This window comes from Stigmatopora argus, chromosome 14 (genome assembly GCF_051989625.1).
Source record: "Stigmatopora argus isolate UIUO_Sarg chromosome 14, RoL_Sarg_1.0, whole genome shotgun sequence".
Classification (NCBI taxonomy): Eukaryota; Metazoa; Chordata; class Actinopteri; order Syngnathiformes; family Syngnathidae; genus Stigmatopora; species Stigmatopora argus.
Genome location: NC_135400.1, coordinates 11,118,369 through 11,141,394, shown reverse-complemented (window position 1 = coordinate 11,141,394; position 23,026 = coordinate 11,118,369). Strand labels below are relative to the sequence as shown.

General features: G+C 39.4%; 3 protein-coding genes and 1 long non-coding RNA gene across 5 annotated transcripts; 3 read left to right on the top strand and 1 right to left on the bottom strand.

Moving 5' to 3' along the window:
• Positions 1 to 2,020: 2,020 nt before the first annotated feature.
• bcl2l12 (BCL2 like 12) lies at positions 2,021 to 8,360 on the top strand. Its single transcript, XM_077617971.1, has 10 exons — positions 2,021 to 2,081; positions 3,235 to 3,402; positions 3,526 to 3,727; positions 3,897 to 4,155; positions 4,453 to 4,545; positions 4,786 to 4,896; positions 6,029 to 6,139; positions 6,388 to 6,464; positions 6,626 to 6,889; positions 7,127 to 8,360. The coding sequence occupies exons 2-10, from the start codon at positions 3,239 to 3,241 to the stop codon at positions 7,166 to 7,168; spliced, it is 1,323 nt and encodes a 440-aa protein (XP_077474097.1). The 5' UTR covers positions 2,021 to 2,081; positions 3,235 to 3,238; the 3' UTR covers positions 7,169 to 8,360.
• tspan4b (tetraspanin 4b) lies at positions 8,114 to 13,952 on the bottom strand. Of its 2 annotated transcripts, none has more exons than XM_077618009.1 (8): positions 13,628 to 13,952; positions 11,282 to 11,351; positions 10,981 to 11,172; positions 10,802 to 10,876; positions 9,679 to 9,774; positions 9,468 to 9,581; positions 9,154 to 9,237; positions 8,114 to 8,991 (listed from the first exon to the last, which is right to left on the bottom strand). In XM_077618009.1, exons 2-8 carry the CDS (start codon positions 11,348 to 11,350, stop codon positions 8,923 to 8,925), a joined length of 699 nt encoding a protein of 232 aa, XP_077474135.1. In that variant the 5' UTR covers position 11,351; positions 13,628 to 13,952; the 3' UTR covers positions 8,114 to 8,922. The 2 variants fall into 2 exon arrangements, with proteins under 2 accessions (XP_077474135.1, XP_077474136.1); XM_077618010.1 differs by lacking the exon at positions 13,628 to 13,952 and adding an exon at positions 11,484 to 11,696.
• LOC144087897 (uncharacterized) lies at positions 10,250 to 14,491 on the top strand. The gene is made up of 4 exons (XR_013304783.1): positions 10,250 to 10,321; positions 10,792 to 10,888; positions 10,993 to 11,188; positions 13,734 to 14,491. It is a non-coding gene; the product is annotated as an uncharacterized LOC144087897 (long non-coding RNA).
• A 4,733-nt stretch (positions 14,492 to 19,224) lies between these two features.
• LOC144088274 (uncharacterized) lies at positions 19,225 to 23,001 on the top strand. The gene is made up of 4 exons (XM_077618599.1): positions 19,225 to 19,278; positions 19,946 to 20,044; positions 20,517 to 21,612; positions 21,651 to 23,001. Exons 1-3 carry the CDS (start codon positions 19,225 to 19,227, stop codon positions 21,588 to 21,590), a joined length of 1,227 nt encoding a protein of 408 aa, XP_077474725.1. The 3' UTR covers positions 21,591 to 21,612; positions 21,651 to 23,001.
• Positions 23,002 to 23,026: the final 25 nt, after the last annotated feature.

Below are 23,026 nucleotides of genomic sequence, written 5' to 3'. Positions count from 1 at the left end.
TTTGCAGAACAAAATGAAATGTTACTTCAAGAAATTAACAAGCGAGATAGCTCAATTTATCACATTGGATTCTTTTATATCTATATAGGTTCATGTATGTAAAGCAATATACTGAAATACACATTTTCCTACATTGATTCCAACATGTCAGGTTTTGACTCTTCATCTAACAGAGAGTACTAACTCTCTACATATATTGTTAAAGCTGAGAAGTGGAACAGAACATAGGCTGAACTCAAGCTTCTTGTTTGGGCCATATTCATATTCAACGATATAGTTTGGACACCCCAGATCTTGACAGAGCATAAGCAATATAAGTGTTAAATGTCCACATTGACCTTTTCCTGGCCTCCAGAGCTGGATTCAGAGCCATCAAACATCTGCATCTCTTTATCTCCATCTCTCATTACCTCCCCCAAGCCTCCCTCCTCCATGATTCTCTGGGTGTTTGTTGTTCGCTTCCTGTCACAGAGGAAGTGCCTCACCCTGCCGTCTTGCACGCTATTGGTCCCTTCTTTGATCAACTGGGATTTTAAGGCAGTTCAAGGGCTTGCAAAAGGATACAAAAGGGATTGGGATGAGGACCCGGTCAAACTGCAGAGGAAAGTAGGCTGCTCACGATGCCTTTCTACTTTATAGAAGGAAAACACATTTGTGGTGAAGGGAAGGTAAGAAGGTTGCCGCTAACTTTACACACTTGGAAGCTCAGTTATTTTTTTGGGAACTGATGTTTGTTGTAAAATTGTATCCTACTGTTGACTGTATAGCCGCTGTCAAAGTTTTTGAGACCCATTTTTGTGTATACATGTGAGATTGTGTTGTTGTCCATATGAATTTATTTAGAATATACAGCAAAGGGACATTTTTATAGATATTTCTATGCATGTATATGCAAAATTTATACAGTTAGATATATTTGGTATTGTTTTCTTTTAAAAAATACTTTTGTTTGACCTTGCATGTAGTTTTTCAATTTATTTACCAACCATGTGGAATCAAGTCTTATCTAACTACAGTTTAGATGACAGTTGCAATTCCTTTTTGATGTATGCTGCCAGTCTTATGATTTCTTGGTGTGGCTACTCCCAATCCTTGTACCAGTGTCTTGATTCCACACGGACGCTGGACTGGTTTGGGGGGAGTTGTTCCAAGTAAGAACCACTGGAACTTTATTGCTCTTTTCACAATCATATTTCATTATGAGTCGTCAACACAGTATTGTATGTTTTCTTAAATGAAATTGATGAGAGAGAAAGAAAATGTTTCACTTTTGATGGTCAAAAATGTGAACAATGCAAAATACAGAAAGTTCCTACTGTTTGACAAGCAGATTTTGTTGATACATGTGACAAATAAAGTTCTTATCCAATGAATTTCTTGCTTTGTCTGTGTTGAGTCCAGAAAATGTTTATTCTTAATTCTTTAGTTGACACTTTTTTATTAATACCTTGCACTGAGCCTGACAAAAAAAACAAATGGAGCAATGTAATGGAGGATTTATTATTGTTTGTAATTTAGTATATTAAAAAAATATATATATATATATATTTCAAATGTAGAGTGCACTGTTGGTGTTTGTGGTTCACGTGCCTCACTTCCGTGAATCAATTCATATTAGCATAGGTTTCAGTTCCTGAGAAAAATATTCTAAAATAAGTACAAATAAGTAAAATTAGACTTAAGAGAGAGGAATTTTGACGTCAAAAAAGAGGAGAATAAAGACATAACATTCAAATAAGTGGCAGCCCCTGACATTATTAATATTCTCATTATTATTTAGTTATTTTTTATACAAGAATGGTGGTCTCGTCGGCAGGTTCAGCCCAGTCAGCCTGTCAATATGAAAAGCCCTTCTTTGTATTTATTACTGCTATACTATGTTTAAATAATTGACCCACCCCATGGCCTTGTACAAAAAGTGAAATGTAAGGGAGAAAAAAACGACACCTTGCGGCCAAAGTAGAGAACTATAGATACTAGAATGAATTAGTGTATGACATTAAGTTTGGGGACGTTCCAGTCCAGGCGGCGCCTCGTCTCCAGCTCTTCTATCAAAACTTGGAAATCTCACCACCCAAAAAGGTACTATTTGGAAAATATTTCCTTACAGTTAAATTTGACACTACCTTAACTATTTTTACAGTATGGGTTTCTTTAGTATCGATTTAAAGCTCGAGTATCACCCAGGCTACAGGTTGTACTGTACACACCTTCGTGTATTGCTAAGGCTATTCTAATAGTTATTTAATTCAATTCAACGCATGATATTTTTAAACAACATCCTGGTTTATTCTGAACTTTTCACGATGCTATGTTTAATCGGTTGCTAACTTTGAGTTCGATTCTCGCCGATGAGTTCTACTTTCACGGTTTATGTTTCTCGCGAGTTCGTGTTAAAACTTCTTATAAACGATCCATTTATCCTTTCCAAAGTCAAGTTTAATTCATTATGTTGTCAAATTTTATGAGATAAAGTCAAAGGTTTGTTAAACGTGAGTGAAACGCTAAGTTTGTGTCTAAAAGCGTCACTGTGACGTCACAGTTTTTCAATCGCCCCATGAAAAGAAAACCAATAATATTCTATCGTCTTTTATATCTAAAAATGTTTTGTTGTTGTTATTTATATATGTATACATTAAATCTATACACAGAAAGCGAAAGAAGGATATATGTGATGCATTTTGGGAAATCCCCACGGCACACACCTCAAGACAGTATTTCTCGTTTTGTTGTTGTTTTTGTTTTTTAACCTTTTTATGATACTTTATGAATGTTTAATGTCGTTATTACGTTCATATAGTACGGGATCTCAACCCTGCGACCCAGGAAACAGCTGACAATTTTTTGTGTCCCCTATTTGACAGCCAATTGTATTATTAGTGTTTCCTGCATCTGTTTTGCATGTGCAATAATAATATGGATACATTATTATATATAAAATGAATTAATAAAGTGATCTATTATTATTTTTTCAGGGGGTAGATCAATTATTTGAATAGTAACAAATACAAATCAAAAAATAAACTGAAAAAATAGATTATGTACTATTTACATTTTAAAACAAATAAATCAAACTAGTCTTAAATGGAAAAGTCTTATTTTGAGCTGCCCCAACCCAATTAGTATATTGGATTCCAAACTAGGATCCATTTAATGTATCTCATCTTTCATTTTGTAACCACTGTAACAGTAGATAGAATGCATTTTCTAATCCACCATTTTTTCATTCATATCAGTGATGTCTATGATTCGCTCTTCGTCGGTGTCCTCCATCTCTCTACTTGAAATCAAAGCTGAGACCCGTCTAGTTCTGCAAGCGTTCCTCAAACAGACATTGTCCGTCCCGTTTGTGGAGCGGCCAGGAAGAGTAGGAGGGGGCTACAAGGAGCAAAACAAATTCAGGTAACCTCCTGGTAAAATTGTTTTTTTTTCAAACTCCAATGGAATTCATTCATGGACTTTATTTTCATGTCATTGGGGGGACTATAAATCAAAGTGTATTCTTTTCACACTCCTATTTGACAGTGCTAGTGTCAAGCCAAACCCAAAGGCAAAAGATGGGTGCGATTCTCAAGGTGAAGATCCGAGTTCTGCAGACGAGAAGAAGAGAGGATTTAAGGATTTGGTGAAGCAACTGCCCCGGCGTAGTGCGCGCTCTTCTGCCAAATCTAGTTCTTTGGAGAAGGACACCAAGCCCAAAGCGCCAAATATTAAAGAGCTATCTGAGGTAAAGAAATGACCCAGTGGATAAAGATTTTCCATCCTGGCCGGGGAGGTAGAAGTCAGGATGTAAACCTGCTGGAAACCCCTCGGTTACCTTTCCCTTTTCTACAGTGTATTTTTTTTTTGTCGACATGTCAACCCTAAATGCTGACCGTTGAACCTTCTTTCTGCAGGAAGACCTTTTATCTCCCTCCTCGACATCGGAAGAAGATGACGCTGAAAAGAAAACGAAAAAACTGAGCAAAAAGAAGCTGAAAAAAAAGATTTCACAGTTTTTCAAGAAGAGAGAAAGAAAAGAGAAAGAAAAGGAGGATCATGATCAAGAGGAGAAAAAAGGAGAGGTGAAAGAAGAAGCTAATTCTCAACCTCAAAAGCCTTCCACATTGGTAATAGACGAAACAGCCGAGCCAAGTCCAACCCTTGTTCCACCTAGTAAGTTTCTCTAGTTGAAAAAAAAGAACTAAACAAACCAGCTTTGCAAACCACAACAAGCGTTGGAACCGCTATATCATTACCTAGAAACCTGATGTAATCTAACATTATTTACGCCATGTTAAGGGGTTGATTTCTATTTTCTCTTTTAGTTTAATAACAAGTTCACTCCAAAAACATAACCGTGCATACTAGCTATTGTAGCAAGTAATTAATCTAATACCAATGCTTTTCTACGCCACCTGTAAAATGACATGAAGCATAACCTTTATGTTTTTTTTTTGCCGTGGCTTTTAGATCACCCTCCTGAATTCTATTATGAAGTTGCAGACAAGCTGAGAAATATCGCCGAAAATCGGCCTTCGAGTACAAAGAAGTTGACTCCTTCAGGTACCTAACACACCTGTGTACATACAGGCATATAAATCTTACAAGGAAATAACTGTAGAATTATTTATATTTTTTTATATCATTTATATATATATATTTTTTTCATGATGTATTATTTTTATTACCCATGAAAAGTTTAGCCATGAGAAATTACAGTACTAAAAATAGTCAGTCCTTTAATGCCACACGTCCAATCGGGTCAAAACTCATGAAATGCTTTTTTTTTGCCGTGGCTTTTAGATCCCCCTCCTGGATTCTATAAACTTGTAGACAGGGTGAGAAGTGTTGGCGACGTTCGGCCTCCGAGTACAAAGAAGTTGACTCCTACCACTCCCCCGCAAGCTTCTTCAGGTACCTAACACACCTGTGTACATACAGGCATATACAGTGGTACCTCGACATACGATCGTAATCCGTTCCGAGACTGAGATCGTATGTCGAGGTTTTCGTAACTCGAGCGAACGTTTCCCATTGAAATGAATTGAAAACAAATTAATTTGTTCCAACCCTCTGAAAAAACACCAAAAACAGGATATTGGATTGGATTTTTTTTTTAAATTTCTTCTAATTCGCCATCTATTAACAAAGTAACACATAACTAGTGGTTTAATAGTAATAAAATGGGTTTAATCTAACTAAAATTGGGCGGATTTCGCCAACGGACGGGAAAGAGAGACGCACAGAGGGGGCGGGGGGTTCGGTTTTTTTTCCACGACAACGTACTCGTAAACTGAACAAACAAATTTAAATTAACTTGGATTGATATATTGATATATACACACTCAAAAATACGTTTAATGTAACTTTACACAAAACTGAATTCTAATTTTGTTTTAATCTTTTTTTTTACCTTCGTTCTGGCCGGGTTAGTTTATTTGCCACGCCTCCACCATCACGTTCGCTATCGATGGCATGCCATTGATTGTGGGTAATGAAGTTTTATTCTGAGAAAGGGTGCCATTGACTATTGGTGTTGTGTGCACGAGTATACTTCATTACCCAGAAAGCCCTCTTTTTTCTCGCGAATGCGTGTTGTGCGTTTCCTGGTCGAAACTTGTCTAAATAAATTGTTCGGTGCTCGTAGATATTGTTATTCACGAAAGAGATGCGGCAAAAAAGACAGTGCGCTACAATGATAAACAGCCTCTTATGTCATGGCCACCTGGCTTCGTCGCATCTCGAAATTTTAATTGTATCGCGAGCGAATTATTCGATCGAAATTTTCGGCGTACCACGAGCATGTCGTAGGACAAGCATGTTGTATCATGAGGTACCACTGTAAATCTTACAAGGAAGTAACTATAGAATTATTTGTATTTTTTTATATCATTTATATATAATTTTTTTCATGATGTATTATTTTTATTACCCATGAACATTTTAGCCATGAGAAATTACAGTACTGAAAATAGTCAGTCCTTTAATGCCACACGTCCAATCGGGTCAAAACTCATGAAATGCTTCTTTTTGCCGTGGCTTTTAGATCTCCCTCAAGGATTAGATAACCTTGCGTACATGTTGAGAAGTATCGGCGAAGTTCTGCCTCCGAGTACAAAGAGGTTGACTCCTCCCACTACCCCGCAAGCTCCTTCAGGTACCTAACACACCTGTGTACATACAGGTATATAAATCTTAGGAAATAACTATAGAATTATTGATATTTTTTATATCATTTTTATATTTTTGTTATATTGAATTTTTTTCATCATGTATTATTTTTTATTGCCCATAAAAATTGTAACCATGAGAAATTACAGTACTGTAAAAAGTCAGTCCTTTAATGCCACCCTTCCAATCGGGTCAAAATTCACATTAAATGATTCCATTCCTTTTTTCATCAAGCCGTGGATGACAAAGAGCTGGTGGTCCAACAGCTAGTTCAGGTTCTGTCTGTCGAAGCCGATTCTATCAACAATAAGGTGAGCTTCATGGTCATGGGATATAGGGATATACATAAAGCTGTATTTCAGCACCACATCATTACCAAGTCTCCATTTTTACTCCTGCTCCTTCCACATGTCCAATCTGGCCTACTTGGCTTTTCTATTGGATCAATCCATTTTTTTGTGATCTTGTAAAGATCCAGTTGGATCCATTTCTGCGCTCGAGTTTGGCTCGGCTATCGTACCCATCCTTCGCCAGGCTTCTGGACACCGTCAGCGACACTTGGGTACCGGACGTCCCGCTCCACCCGCCCACGGAGAGCCCGACTTTGCGCCGCATGGCCGTCTCCATGGAAGTCTCCAAGCGTATTGTGACGGCTACTGGCGTCCATCGCATGCAAGGCTATGCGGAGTGCTACATGGAGACTTTTACACCTTGGTTAAAGAGTCGAGGAGGATGGGTAAGTGCTTATTAAACAATCATGTTATATTGTTAATACGGGCAATGCCGTTTTACATTTTAACATTTTCAGATGGATTTTTTTTTAATGCAAAAAAGTGGCTAAGATCTAAAATCGTTGGAAAACATGTTTGTGCGTGTAAGGGTTAAGTGTACATCACGTGTCATCCTTAATAGAAAATGTTTTTCTACTCTATTATGAGCTTCAGCCCCATGATATATTTCATTTCATCCTCAGGAGAATGTGGTGGTTATGAAAGATCCTGACGAATACGACTGAAGACGGTGTTTCTCTTTACTACATAAATTAGGTCGATCGTGCTACTGAGGTCAGTTATTATTATCATTATTGTTGGTTATTGTTGAACCAATTTATTGCTGTGAATACTCGTCAAAATTGGATTATTGTTCCGTCAAGGAACTGTTAAATATTTTTAATGCGACTGAAGTTGGCTCAGGAATAATGACATAATGACCGTTCGTAAAATCCGCCCCCAAGATGACCATTGACTCAATTGTCTAATAAAATCATTTGGTGGTTACTGTAAGCTTCTCAAGCCTGCCAAATGCAAAAGTTAGGGATTTAACTCAAATAAAAAAGCGTTAAGGAATAAATGAAAATATTCCATTTTAAGAAAGTTCTCTTCTAATAATACCTGCAAACTACAGTATTTGCAACATTTGACCATAATAACGTCATTCCTAGCAAAATGCTTAATACTACCTCCATTGAATATGTAGATTTGAGCTGCTGGGTTTACCTTGTTATGATTTTGTTGTTGTTTTTGTTGCACAATCGAAGGTAACAGTAACAATCATGCACCTCTGTGTACAAAAGTGTTTTTTTTATATGACTGTTTTTTGGAATAAGTCTTGAAAATGTTGGAGATATGCAAGTTATTACATATGTGTCATTTTTATGTGAGGATAATTAGATTTTATTTTTAAATTGTTGGTTTATGGTGGTAGGACTTTATAACCAGTGCAAACAATATTTTTTTTATACTACCAAAAAAGTTTAAATACTTGAAAAAAAATATTGCCGTTTAAATCATTGATTTTTTTTTTTACAAAAATGGAACATTCAATTAAGTAATTTTATTGTTTTATTCTGTCAGCCCTTCAGGCTAACACTAATACTACAATTTGATGCCAAAAGATGTAAATAAAATGCTGCTTTTACTGTTGGTGGTATCTATAAAAAGAATATTTTAAGACAAAGAAAGCAGCGATATACCGTATATTTATTCACAGCCTGAACAAGTTTGTCACTACAGAATTTGAGGAAAAAGACGATTATTAACGAGTTTTAGCAAGTCTGTGAAGCAAGGCCACTTTATGCATAAGTGCCAAAATATGAGCTTACTGTTTTTGCACTGTTTTTGTATTGAGTGTACATTTTTTACTTTGTTTTATAAAAATAAGATCACAATCTGAAATATTTAAAAAAATAAAACTTGACTGGAAACAAGTTTTTTGGAGCATTTCATCCATGGAAATATCCAATAGACAGTAATTTAGTGTAGACAAATAATCAACCTTATAATAAACAAGGACAACAAAAAAATGAAACATCGTGAGGTGAAGAAACAAAAGCCTAAAAAAATATCACGGATCATTGTTGAAACTAACAGCCTGACAACAAACTGAAGAAATACTTTTTTTAATCGCAACTATGCCTAATAACAATAAGGAAAATATTTCCAAATGACGGCTCGCGGGCCAACTGCGGCTCGCTGTCCAGTTTTTGGTGGCCCCCAATGCAAATGATAAAACTATCATTGAATACGGCTTACACAAGAAGCTTGAGTTCAGCCTGCATTCTGTTGCAGTTCCGATCTTCAACACTAGATGGAGCGACTCACCTAAACGGTGCCGCTCAATTAACTTAGGAGTGAAAACCTGATGTCGGAAACTAGAATTTCAGTATTTTCTTTTACATGAATTTCTATTAAAAACAGATCGCAACGTGTGTCAGTTTGGCAGTGTAACTGTAGCTTGGCTTGGTAGTTTAAACAGGAAGCAGATCCACAGTCAGTCCAAATACTTCTCGGCGCACACAATTTGGCAGTACATCAGCATGGAGAACACCAAAGCCAAGATCTGATTGGGAATAAGATAAAATATTTACACGTCAAGGCATAGCAATTTAATAGCACTCATGTAGAATGAATGCCCTCAAATAAAACCACATTTTGTCTTTAATCTATTGCTATTGTGGTTTTTATAAGGGTTTCTTGACGAGTTTAACATGTTGACAAGTACCTGAATGACACCAATGCAAACTCCAAAGACCAGAACGGATGGAATGTTATCCAGAAGCCAGTCCCTGGCTTTTTGGTAACAAGGCTGCAGAGGAAAGAATATCATTTCAAATCTGCTTTGCCAAACATTTTAAATGCGACTAAAAGCAGGGGTGTTGAAACTACAGGACCACCTCTGAATTCTACCCTCCTCAGTGCTGTTTATGTGAAAGAATTCATGCATCTGGACTGAATTTAAAACTCCTGAGAGGATTGAGGCTTATCATTTCAAAGCACATTTCTGTTGATGTTGTCGTGTATGCAATTGAAAGTCACCTCAATCCATCCTTCAGTGCATTGGTCAATCCTGGCGGAACAGCAGGACGAGGGCAGCGTTCCGTTCAGTACTTCATACCAATCGGTTTCATTGGTGACGCCACAACATTTAAACTGGAAGAGAAGTGTAAGACAACTAGGATTTTCTTTTCTTCTGCGGCTCCAGTATGTCATCATTTCTAATGTTTTGCTACACTTTGTTTATGCGTACCATTTTTTGGAGATTATCCCACGATTCTTTAAGGCCGGGTTCCGATTCGTAGTTTTTCATCCCTTTCTTTAAATCGCCTTGTGCTGTAGAATCCAGCTAGGAAGAAAAGGGGGCAATAATGTTAATTGTCATGTTAAGATCTACATACCTGTCAACCTCTGCCGATAACTGCCCTTATAAATGATTATTGATTCCCCTTACAAACCCCAAAAAAACCTTACAAACACCGTACGAGTCGTACGACTCGTACGGTGTTTGTAAGGTTTTTGGGGGGTTTGTAAGGGGAATCAATAATCATTTATAAGGGCAGTTATCGGCAGAGGTTGACAGGTATGCATCTAGCAAGTCAAGATTAGCTTCCACATTTTTGTAATCCGAAATGAACCCTAATCAATGGCAATGGCCGTGTTTTCCGGAAGGGTGTGCTCTCCGCGTGATTATGAATGTGTTCCACCTGCTGCGTCTTTACTGCCTACCCTCATGTGACCCAGGTGTTTGCAATTGCCTTGTCATCCCCTGCCTATGTATTTAAACCCCGTGTCATCGTCAGTCTGGGTTTGTTTATTCTGTTAGGATTGCGCCTCGGCTGTGGAGAAGAGTGGAACCCAGTAGCAGGAAGCAGGCGAACGAGAGGAAAGTGCAGGTGTGCAATTGAGGATTTTAACGAAAAATAATAATAAAAATGGGGACTAGATCAACAAAAATACAATCTTATCAGGGGAGACGCACACCGACGAACAGGCAAACATCACCCGCCAGGAAACAAGAGTCCCACAAGGACATACAAAAACACGGGGTTTAAATACACAAGACAGGCTGATAACAATCGCAAACACCTAGGTCACACAAGGGGAACAGAGCCAAAATGGACACAGCAGGTGAAACGCATACAATCACTAGAACAGAACGCATGGAAAACATGCATCCACCAACCCCAACTAAACTTGATGGCATTACATTTCTTTAATCATTGAGCCTTTAATGCTAAAAAAATAGAAATAATAATGTGTCTCATATCTATATAATACAAATAAAAATCCCACTTTTTGTGTACATTTTGCCTTTCCATGACTGTCTACACAAATTGACTGTAAAAAAAAAAATGTGTAAAAGGTGAGCTCACCTGATCCCGAAAGATGTGTACCACCAGTGCGAGACCCACTTCTGTCAGAACCAGGAGTAACAGGATCACAAAAAACTGCAGAGCGAGGTACCCATTTAAACTCTTTTCGTGGCCATCCCTAATGTGACCTCATTGGCATCTTCAGCATCATTCGTAAAAAAAAAAAGAGGCGGTCCTACCATGAACAACAGGCATCGCTGCTCCTTGAGCGCTCCGAGACAACCAAGGAAGCCCGTAACCATGGTGATCCCCCCAGCGACCAGCAACAAATTGGCCGCCGAGAGCGACGGGAAAGAAAGAGGAAGAGATGAAAACTCGGCTTGAGTGAAAGACAGCCAGACGCCGACGCCAAACAATCCGCATCCTCCCAGCTGTTAAGGACACACGGTATGATATTTAAATTCAACATAAGCCAAAGCATCATTCACCGTGTACTAAATGTATCAATATAATTTGGGGGAAAAATAGGCCATTACTTACCCAGAAGATGAGGTTAAAAACAAACATCATATATTTGACGCAGCACAAACATTTCCGAGACGCTGACATCCTGAAATAAAACATTAAAGGTAAACATCAGTTGTAATCCTGTTATCACCAATCCTACTTTATTAGTATATATAAAAAATTAAAACGAATTGCACAGTTTCACATTGATTTCAACATTTGACTTGTTACCAACCGTGAGCAAATGGAAAAGCACTATTTAATTGACTTGTTCCATCCAGTGTTAAAACTGAGAATCTAGGCTGAACTCAAGCTTCTTGTGTAGACTATTTTCAATGATGTTTTAATTATGCAGAGCGAGCTATTAAAAACTGGGATGCGGGTGCATAATTTAGACACTCCAGCACTACAAGTAAAAAACGTGGGTCCCGACCGAGTGCAATCTGACACGTGAGCTCACACAGGAAGTCAAAGCGCTGGTAGGAAGGAAGCTTCCTCCCAACCTCAATAGACCTAATAATACTACAGAAAGCATTTCCCATGGCCACCATGAACTTGTGACCCACAAAAGAACCTCCTTCAGCTAACTGCTACGAATGTGTACTGCGTAATAAACAACGTGACATTTGAACCCTTTCGCCAACTAATGACAGGGCACTCATTGACGTCATTGGCTACCATTGACGGCAATGGTCGTCCAATCCATTTTCTTGAAAAAAATGTTACACATGTTATACATGGTATTTTTTTTCAAGAAAAAAAGCCTTACTATACAATGTATAGTAAGGCTTTTTTTCTTGAAAAAAATGACCATGTATAGTATACATGGTCATTTTTTTCAAGAAAAAAAGCCTTACTATACATTGTATAGTAAGGCTTTTTTTCTTGAAAAAAAAATGACCATGTATAGTAAGGCTTTTTTTCTTGAAAAAAATGACCATGTATAGTAAGGCTTTTTTTTCTTGAAAAAAATGACCATGTATAGTAAGGCTTTTTTCTTGAAAAAAATGACCATGTATAGTAAGGCTTTTTTTCTTGAAAAAAATGACCATGTATAGTAAGGCTTTTTTTTCTTGAAAAAAATGACCATGTATAGTAAGGCTTTTTTTCTTGAAAAAAATGACCATGTATAGTAAGGCTTTTTTTCTTGGAAAAAAAGACCATGTATAGTAAGGCTTTTTTTCATGAAAAAAAGACCATGTATAGTAAGGCTTTTTTTCTTGAAAAAAAATGACCATGTATAGTAAGGCTTTTTTTCTTGAAAAAAAATAGAGGAAAAAGGTATTGACCCAGGATGGAACACTGAATCTCATGACTACAGGGTTGACACTCTAACCACTCGGCCATGGTGAGACTACTTTTCTGGTAATAATAAAAATATGGATCACATAAAATAAGGCTTTTAGTTGTCAAAAAGACTGTCTAGTAAGGTTATTTTTCTTTCAAAAAGAACAGGCAATGTATAGAAAGCCTCCTTTTCTTGTGAAAAAGGTCCAGACAGAGTATTGAACCCTGAATCTCAGATGTGTGAGGGTAACACACTAACCACTCAGCCACAGTAAGACTATTTTGAAAAAAAAGACCTTGTATAGTATGGCTTTTAAAAAAAGACGATGTATGTAAGGCTTTTTTTTGTAAAAAAAGACCATGTATAGCAGTGGTCTCCAAACTATTCCACAAGGGCCACAGTGGGTCCGGGTTTTCATTCCAACCCAGAAAGAGGACACCTTTTTTCACCAATCTGGTGTCCTACAAGTGCAATCAGTGGATTGCAGTCAGGTAATTAACCTCAGTAAAGCTTTTTGTGGAAAACAATGAGCATGTATAGTAAGGCTTTTTTTCTTAAAAATAATTACCATGTATATTAAGACTTTTTTTCTTAAAAATAATGCCCATGTACAGCAAGGCTTTCTTTTTCTTAAATCTAATGACCATATATAGTAAGGCTTTTTTTCTTAAAAATAATGACAATGAATAGTAAGGCTTTTTTTCTTAAAAATTAATGACAATGTATAGTAAGGCTTTCTTTTAAAAAAAAAATAATGACAATGTATAGTAAGGCTTTTTTTTCTTAAAAATGATAATGTATAGTAAGGCTTTTTTTCTCTTAAAAATAATGAGCATTTATCGAATGACTTGTTTTCTTAAAAATAATGACCATGTATAGTAAGGATATTTTTTCTTTTAAAAAAAAGACTATGCATTGTAAGGCTTTTTTGGTTTAAAAAAATCATGCATTTTTCACCATCCTTTGCTCCGCCAGGGGCCGAGCCTCCCCTTTTCTACTGACGCCCCTGGTGCATGTTTTTTTTTTATTCATACTGTGCAAACCTCAAAACGATGACATTTAAGATTCCGTGCAGTGACAGCAGGTTTTACCTGATGATGGCTTTCACTTCTGTCCAACGTTGTTGATGTTGTTAGGTTCCGTTTAGAACTCCCAGATTATTTTTTATAATCCCCTCTTTTTCCTCTTTCTCTCCAGGAAGGAGAGTTCCCGGAGCAGGCAAATACCTCAAGAAGTTTTCTTTATGCTTCTCCACAGTGTTCTTCTTCCACTGTGGTCGCCTCTTCCCCCAATTAGCTTGTCCTCTCTCCCGATTCCCAACCTTTTGACTTCATGTATTTTTCCATCTGGGAGGCTTTATCCTAGTTTCAAAAAAGTTTCCAGATGTCTGAGTTTTCTCTGTCCTGCTTTCTGCTCCTCCCCTCCTCATTCTTTCCATGTACCCCCCCCTCAACCACCCACAACCCACTACCTCTACATTCGGCCTGCCCCATTGCAGCTCGGCTTTCTCATTGTTCCCAAACATTGTCAAGATGACTCTAGGAAGGCCGCTATTTAATACAATTGGACGTAGAGCCTTTCAAACTTTGTGGAGGATTAGACTTTATTTGCTATTGGAACAAACTTTCAATTGTACAAAACCAGCTACTCATTTTCAAACATTGTTTTTGTTTTGTTGGTTCAATTACATTTATAAGTTAGCAGCCTCTTTCACTTTGTTGCAAAGAAATGAAGAAAAACATATATTAGAATTGTTTTATATAGTTTTGCTATGGGCAATCAGGACTGTCAGAGCCTACAAGGACTAAAACATATCTGAATCACAGACTGATGTTAATTATATTTTGGCCATGAATACTTATTTAATAATTCCAAATTGTCTGTCAGATTCCTTTCATTGCTTTTCCTCTAGTTGCGCTGTTTCCAGATATGTTTTCACATTTAACCCATTATATTTCAGCCATCACAATCAGTTCTGTAGACCCTGCAGCGTAAAAAAAGGCGTGGATAAAACTGTTGCTTTAACCAATCAGATTTCGAGTTAGCAACACCAAGGCCTCCTCATAGGCGTAGGTCACGTCATCGCTTTCACAAGTTTGCATGGAGATGGTGGGAGAAAAAAACCTTACAAACACCGTACGACTCGTACGGTGTTTGTAAGGTTTTTTGGGGGTTTGTAAGGGGAATCATAATCATTTATAAGGGCAGTTATCGGCAGAGGTTGACAGGTATGATGATGACACTAAAGGCTTTTGATTTGATGTAAAGGTATAGCATCCCATAAAACTAAGCTTTCATTTCAAACTATTCCACAAAATGTAGGTTTTCATAAAGAGCAAGCTTTCCACAATACTAGTGTCCTACAAGTGCAATCAGTGGATCGGCGTCAGGTGCTTCTTGCAGCCCAACCCCCGTTGCTTCAACTGAGTCCGAGTCTGTGCTGGATGTTTCGAAAGAAAAATGCTGGCCCAACCCACAGCGGCCCTCGAGGACCCCTGTTGCAGACTCTCCAAGCCAGTCCAAGTCTTTTTCTGGACCTATTGTAAATGTTGGCCATCAAAATGCAGACTTTTGACCATTTTGACTCATTTAAGAGCACCTTTGTTGAATGATATTGTACCCATTTCATTATATGCAGCGGTGTATGATGACACTAAAGGCTTTTGATTTGATGAAAAGGCATAGCATCCCATAAAACTAAGCTTTCATTTCAAACTATTCCACAAAATGTAGGTTTTCCTAAAGAGCAAGCTTTCCACAATACTAGTGTCCTACAAGTGCAATCAGTGGATTGCCGTCAGGTGCTTCTTGCAGCCCAACCCCCGTTGCTTCAACTGAGTCCGAGTCTGTGCTGGATGTTTCGGAACAAAAAAAATGCTGGCCCAACCCACAGCCGCCCTCGAGGACCCCTGTTGCAGACTCTCCAAGCCAGTCCAAGTCTTTTTCTGGACCTATTGTAAACGTTGGCCATCAAAATGCAGACTTTTGACCATTTTGACTCATTGAAGAGCACCTTTGTTGAATGATATTTTACCCATTTCATTATATGCAGCGGTGTATGATGACACTAAAGGCTTTTGATTTGATGTAAAGGCATAGCATCCCATAAAACTAAGCTTTCATTTCAAACTATTCCACAAAATGTAGGTTTTCATAAAGAGCAAGCTTTCCACAATACTAGTGTCCTACAAGTGCAATCAGTGGATTGCCGTCAGGTGCTTCTTGCAGCCCAACCCCCGTTGCTTCAACTGAGTCCGACCGAGTCTGTGCTGGATGTTTCGGAAAAAAAAATGCTGGCCCAACCCACAGCCGCCCTCGAGGACCCCTGTTGCAGACTCTCCAAGCCAGTCCAAGTCTTTTTCTGGACCTATTGTAAATGTTGGCCATCAAAATGCAGATTTTTGACCATTTTGACTCATTTAAGAGCACCTTTGTTGAATATTTCACCCATTTCATTATATGCAGCGGTGTATGATGACACTAAAGGCTTTTCATTTGATTTAAAGGCATAGCATCCCATAAAACTAAGCTTTCATTTCAAACTATTCCACAAAATGTAGGTTTTCATAAAGAGCAAGCTTTCCACAATACTAGTGTCCTACAAGTGCAATCAGTGGATCGGCGTCAGGTGCTTCTTGCAGCCCAACCCCCGTTGCTTCAACTGAGTCCGACCGAGTCTGTGCTGGATGTTTCGGAACAAAATGCTCGCCCAACCCACAGCGGCCCTCGAGGAGCCCTGTTGCAGACTCTCCAAGCCAGTCCAAGTCTTTTTCTGGACCTATTGTAAATGTTGGCCATCAAAATGCAGACTTTTGACCATTTTGACTCATTTAAGAGCACCTTTGTTGAATGATATTTTACCCATTTCATTATATGCAGCGGTGTATGATGACACTAAAGGCTTTTGATTTGATGAAAAGGCATAGCATCCCATAAAACTAAGCTTTCATTTCAAACTATTCCACAAAATGTAGGTTTTCCTAAAGAGCAAAGCTTTCCACAATACTAGTGTCCTACAAGTGCAATCAGTGGATCGGCATCAGGTGCTTCTTGCAGCCCAACCCCCGTTGCTTCAACTGAGTCCGAGTCTGTGCTGGATGTTTCGGAACAAAATGCTGGCCCAACCCACAGCGGCCCTCGAGGACCCCTGTTGCAGACTCTCCAAGCCAGTCCAAGTCTTTTTCTGGACCTATTGTAAATGTTGGCCATCAAAATGCAGACTTTTGACCATTTTGACTCATTTAAGAGCACCTTTGTTGAATATTTCACCCATTTCATTATATGCAGCGGTGTATGATGACACTAAAGGCTTTTCATTTGATTTAAAGGCATAGCATCCCATAAAACTAAGCTTTCATTTCAAACTATTCCACAAAATGTAGGTTTTCATAAAGAGCAAGCTTTCCACAATACTAGTGTCCTACAAGTGCAATCAGTGGATCGGCGTCAGGTGCTTCTTGCAGCCCAACCCCCGTTGCTTCAACTGAGTCCGACCGAGTCTGTGCTGGATGTTTCGGGAAAAAAAATGCTGGCCCAACCCACAGCCGCCCTCGAGGACCCCTGTTGCAGACTCTCCAAGCCAGTCCAAGTCTTTTTCTGGACCTATTGTAAATGTTGGCCATCAAAATGCAGACTTTTGACCATTTTGACTCATTGAAGAGCACCTTTGTTGAATGATATTTTACCCGTTTCATTATATGCAGCGGTGTATGATGACACTAAAGGCTTTTGATTTGATGTAAAGGCATAGCATCCCATAAAACTAAGCTTTCATTTCAAACTATTCCACAACATGTAGGTTTTCATAAAGTGCAAGCTTTCCACAATACTAGTGTCCTACAAGTGCAATCAGTGGATTGCCGTCAGGTGCTTCTTGCAGCCCAACCCCCGTTGCTTCAACTGAGTCCGACCGAGTCTGTGCTGGATGTTTCGGGAAAAAAAATGCTGGCCCAACCCACAGCCGCCCTCGAGGACCCCTGTTGCAGACTCTCCAAGCCAGTCCAAGTCTTTTTCTTGACCTATTGTAAACGTTGGCCATCAAAATGCAGACTTTTGACCATTTTGACTCATTGAAGAGCACCTTTGTTGAATGATATTTTACCCGTTTCATTATATGCAGCGGTGTATGATGACACTAAAGGCTTTTGATTTGATGTAAAGGCATAGCATCCCATAAAACTAAGCTTTCATTTCAAACTATTCCACAACATGTAGGTTTTCATAAAGTGCAAGCTTTCCACAATACTAGTGTCCTACAAGTGCAATCAGTGGATCGGCGTCAGGTGCTTCTTGCAGCCCAACCCCCGTTGCTTCTACAAACCCTTTGCCCACCCCCCAGCTAATTGGTGACGGCGAGGAGGTGATCGTTACGATCCGTCCCAAAAAATGGCAAATGAAAAAGCACTATGTAAACGCTAAACGATTATCCCCCGACTTAAACCCAGCCGGGAAGAAAAATATCATGGAACATTTCAGGATGAATACTTTTAGAGTGACCTCTTCCAAAAAAAAAAAAACAATCGCCTCCGCCAAGGACCTTTTTCAATTTAACTTTACGTGACAGATCTCCAATCCATACATATTGCGGACATACGGTTAAATAAATGGTCAGGGAAAAATGTATGATGACGCAGAAATTATTTTTTTTGCCTTGACGGAGACACTGGCGGCGATTGTTAAACAACTTTAAAAATGTTTCAAGGGAAAAAAAGCCTTACTATACAGTGTGCTTGTTTTCTGGGAGTTTCCACTGTTTGTAAATCCATCTGGCAGTTTTAGCCAGCGGCGATGACAGATTTTAGCTCCTGGATGCCACAAATTAGTCATAATGGTTGGACTCTAGTCATTTTCTCTTCCTAAAAATCCAAAAGTTAATATGTATTTGACTGCGGTTTCAAAGTAAACCATCACACACACACACACATACACACACACACACACACACACACACACACGCGCGCACAAACGCGCGCACAGACGCGCGCACAGACCCGCGCACACAGACGCGCGTGCGCACAGACACACGCGCGCACAGACACACGCGCGCACAGACACAGACACGCGCACAGACACAGATACGCGTGTAATGGTTTACTTTGAAACCACAGTCAAATAGTCAAGTACAAGTTTTGGCTTTTAAGGACGAGAATATATATATATATATAAATGGGTTCAATAAAACTGAATACAGCAGTTTCAAAATAAACCATTACACACACACACATATATATATATATATATATATATATATATATATATATATATATATATATATATATATATATATATATATATATATATATATATATATATAGGGGTTCAATAAAACTGAATACAGCAGTTTCAAATTAAACCATTACACACACATATATATATATATATATATATATATATATATATATATATATATATATATATATATATATATATATATATAATGGTTTATACTGTATTCAGTTTTATTGATTTGAGAATACACATCTCTTTGGTAGCTATACAAAATAGCTCTGGTCCATCTTATGGTGCCGATATAATTCCGTTTTTCAAAATAAATCATTCATTGATTCAATAGTTTTCCGCACCGCTTTACTTCGCAGGGGTTGCAGGGATGCTGGAGCCTATCACGGCCAACTATGGCTTGCCAGCCAATCACAGGGCACTGAGACGAAAACACGCTGATTAACTTCAAATGACTTCAGGTGGTGGGGCTAGGCACACTGTATCTCAGACCTATTGCACGCCAGTCAGGTATAACAATAATTATAACATTTATTTTAATGTCTTACGAGTTAGTTGCTTGTTATAATGAACAAGTGTGCGTTTATTTTGATGTCTTACGAGTTACTTACTTGTTATAGTGAACAAGTATGCCTTTAGTTTGAGCTGAAGATCGCCATGTTGAGCTCCGCTAAGCAAGCATGGGTTAAGGTTAAACCTCAAGCTTAAATTTTAATGTTATTTTGCTAAATTATGTATTGGGCAAGTATTCATAAGAACCGAGCGGTGTTCTTAACGCGGTGGTTATTGTTACGGGATTCCAACTGTCTTTTTTTGTGTGGAAATATCATGCTAATGAGCGATTAGCACGAGGCTAGCGCTAGCCGCGAATGGCTAATCGCTACGCTAGCAGGGAGTCCACGTAGTGCTTCTAACTGTACTTTATTGTGGATGCTAAATGAGCGTTAGTTAAGCTAATGTTCATACTCCTATGATTTTGTTTGTAAAAATACACTTATTTGTCGGTGCGAATGGGCTCAAAGTTTTGGTTAATGATGTTAAATGCAAATGTGATTGATTGACACACATTGTATGGCATGCACTTGTTGTAGTGTATGTACACGATGGAATGAAGGCTATAAATGTTTGTTTAGAAAGCAGACTAAACTCTGTCCCTGTGTGGCTTTTTTAAGTTGACGGACATCTTCCTGGACAGCGGCTTGAGTTCTAAAAGGCCTGGGGCCACCTGGTCTGACTGCACCAAGCAGGCTCAGTACCTCCGGGACACTAAAGTGAAGTTCAACCTGGACGGCATGGATGGACGGACGGACGGCATGGACGGACGGCATGGACGGACGGACGGCATGGACGGACGGCATGGACGGACGGCAGGGACGGACGGCATGGATGGACGGCACAGACGGACGGACGGCGGATTTATGGATACTTCTTCACAGTGGAGTTTTGGACACTTTTTTTACCCATGGATTTATGGACACTTCTCCCCAGCGGAGTTTTGGACACTTTTCTCCCCAGTGGAGTTTTGGACACTTTTTGGACACTTTTCTCCCCAGTGGAGTTTTGGACACTTTTCTCCCCAGTGGAGTTTTGGACACTTTTTTACCCGTGGACGTTTGGACACTTTTTTACCCGTGGACTTTTGGACACTTTTTTTACCGGTGGACTTTTGGACACTTTTTTTTACCGGTGCAGGTAAGTATTTTGGTCTTTTGAGTTTTGATTTGTGGACACTTTTCTCCCTAGTGGAGTTTTGGACACTTTTTCTCCCCAGTGGAGTTTTGGACACTTTTTGGACACTTTTTCTCCCCAGTGGAGTTTTGGACACTTTTTCTCCCCAGTGGAGTTTTGGACACTTTTTTTCTCCCCAGTGGAGTTTTGGACACTTTTTTTCTCCCCAGTGGAGTTTTGGACACTTTTTTTCTCCCCAGTGGAGTTTTGGACACTTTTTTTCTCCCCAGTGGAGTTTTGGACACTTTTTTTCTCCCCAGTGGAGTTTTGGACACTTTTTTTCTCCCCAGTGGAGTTTTGGACACTTTTTTTCTCCCCAGTGGAGTTTTGGACACTTTTTTTCTCCCCAGTGGAGTTTTGGACACTTTTTTTCTCCCCAGTGGAGTTTTGGACACTTTTTTTCTCCCCAGTGGAGTTTTGGACACTTTTTTTCTCCCCAGTGGAGTTTTGGACACTTTTTTTCTCCCCAGTGGAGTTTTGGACACTTTTTTTCTCCCCAGTGGAGTTTTGGACACTTTTTTTCTCCCCAGTGGAGTTTTGGACACTTTTTTTCTCCCCAGTGGAGTTTTGGACACTTTTTTTCTCCCCAGTGGAGTTTTGGACACTTTTTTTCTCCCCAGTGGAGTTTTGGACACTTTTTTTCTCCCCAGTGGAGTTTTGGACACTTTTTTTCTCCCCAGTGGAGTTTTGGACACTTTTTTTCTCCCCAGTGGAGTTTTGGACACTTTTTTTCTCCCCAGTGGAGTTTTGGACACTTTTTTTCTCCCCAGTGGAGTTTTGGACACTTTTTTTCTCCCCAGTGGAGTTTTGGACACTTTTTTTCTCCCCAGTGGAGTTTTGGACACTTTTTTTCTCCCCAGTGGAGTTTTGGACACTTTTTTTCTCCCCAGTGGAGTTTTGGACACTTTTTTTCTCCCCAGTGGAGTTTTGGACACTTTTTTTCTCCCCAGTGGAGTTTTGGACACTTTTTCTCCCCAGTGGAGTTTTGGACACTTTTTTTACCCGTGGATTTATGGACACTTTTTTACCGGTGGACTTTTGGACACTTTTTTACCGGTGCAGGTAAGTATTTTGGTCTTTGAGTTTTGATTTGTGGACACTTTTCTCCCTAGTGGAGTTTTGGACACTTTTTGGACACTTTTCTCCCAGGTGGAGTTTTGGACACTTTTTGGACACTTTTCTCCCCAGTGGAGTTTTGGACACTTTTCTCCCCAGTGGAGTTTTGGACACTTTTTTACCCGTGGAGTTTTGGACACTTTTTTACCCGTGGACTTTTGGACACTTTTTTACCCGTGGATTTATGGACACTTTTTTACCCGTGGATTTATGGACACTTTTTTACCGGTGGACTTTTGGACACTTTTTTACCGGTGCAGGTAAGTATTTTGGTCTTTTGAGTTTTGATTTGTGGACACTTTTCTCCCTAGTGGAGTTTTGGACACTTTTTGGACACTTTTCTCCCCAGTGGAGTTTTGGACACTTTTTGGACACTTTTCTCCCCAGTGGAGTTTTGGACACTTTTTGGACACTTTTCTCCCCAGTGGAGTTTTGGACACTTTTTGGACACTTTTCTCCCCAGTGGAGTTTTGGACACTTTTTGGACACTTTTCTCCCCAGTGGAGTTTTGGACACTTTTTGGACACTTTTCTCCCCAGTGGAGTTTTGGACACTTTTTGGACACTTTTCTCCCCAGTGGAGTTTTGGACACTTTTTGGACACTTTTCTCCCCAGTGGAGTTTTGGACACTTTTTGGACACTTTTCTCCCCAGTGGAGTTTTGGACACTTTTTGGACACTTTTCTCCCCAGTGGAGTTTTGGACACTTTTTGGACACTTTTCTCCCCAGTGGAGTTTTGGACACTTTTTGGACACTTTTCTCCCCAGTGGAGTTTTGGACACTTTTTGGACACTTTTCTCCCCAGTGGAGTTTTGGACACTTTTTTGGACACTTTTTTACCCATGGATTTATGGACACTTTTTTACCGGTGGACTTTTGGACACTTTTTTACCGGTGCAGGTAAGTATTTTGGTCTTTTGAGTTTTGATTTGTGGATACTTTTCTCCCTAGTGGAGTTTTGGACACTTTTTGGACACTTTTCTCCCCAGTGGAGTTTTGGACACTTTTTGGACACTTTTCTCCCCAGTGGAGTTTTGGACACTTTTCTCGCCAGTGGAGTTTTGGACACTTTTTGGACACTTTTCTCCCCAGTGGAGTTTTGGACACTTTTTGGACACTTTTCTCCCCAGTGGAGTTTTGGACACTTTTCTCCCTAGTGGAGTTTTGGACACTTTTTTTTACCCGTGGATTTATGGACACTTTTCTCCCCAGTGGAGGTTTGGACGCTTTTCTCCCTAGTGGAGTTTTGGACACTTTTCTCCCCTGCTGAGTTTTGGGGACGGACGGCAGGGACGGACGGCAGGGACGGACGGCAGGGACGGACGGCAGGGATGGACGGACGGACGGCACGGACGGACGGCACGGACGGACGGACGGCACGGACGGACGGACGGCACGGACGGACGGAC

Excerpts from the sequence above, each read along its gene's own strand:
- bcl2l12 (XM_077617971.1), top strand. The coding sequence starts at position 3,239 with ATGTCTATGATTCGCTCTTCGTCGGTGTCCTCCATCTCTCTACTTGAA. Across the intron at positions 4,156-4,452 it reads TCCAACCCTTGTTCCACCTA|ATCACCCTCCTGAATTCTAT; the intron begins GTAAGTTTCTCT and ends CGTGGCTTTTAG. Across the intron at positions 4,546-4,785 it reads AAAGAAGTTGACTCCTTCAG|ATCCCCCTCCTGGATTCTAT; the intron begins GTACCTAACACA and ends CGTGGCTTTTAG.
- tspan4b (XM_077618009.1), bottom strand. The coding sequence starts at position 11,350 with ATGTCAGCGTCTCGGAAATGTTTGTGCTGCGTCAAATATATGATGTTT. Across the intron at positions 11,173-11,281 it reads TTTTTAACCTCATCTTCTGG|CTGGGAGGATGCGGATTGTT; the intron begins GTAAGTAATGGC and ends TGTCCTTAACAG. Across the intron at positions 9,238-9,467 it reads GCACTGAAGGATGGATTGAG|CCTTGTTACCAAAAAGCCAG; the intron begins GTGACTTTCAAT and ends TTTCCTCTGCAG.
- LOC144088274 (XM_077618599.1), top strand. The coding sequence starts at position 19,225 with ATGACTTCAGGTGGTGGGGCTAGGCACACTGTATCTCAGACCTATTGC. Across the intron at positions 19,279-19,945 it reads CTCAGACCTATTGCACGCCA|TTGACGGACATCTTCCTGGA; the intron begins GTCAGGTATAAC and ends GGCTTTTTTAAG. Across the intron at positions 20,045-20,516 it reads AGTACCTCCGGGACACTAAA|TGGAGTTTTGGACACTTTTT; the intron begins GTGAAGTTCAAC and ends TTTTCTCCCTAG.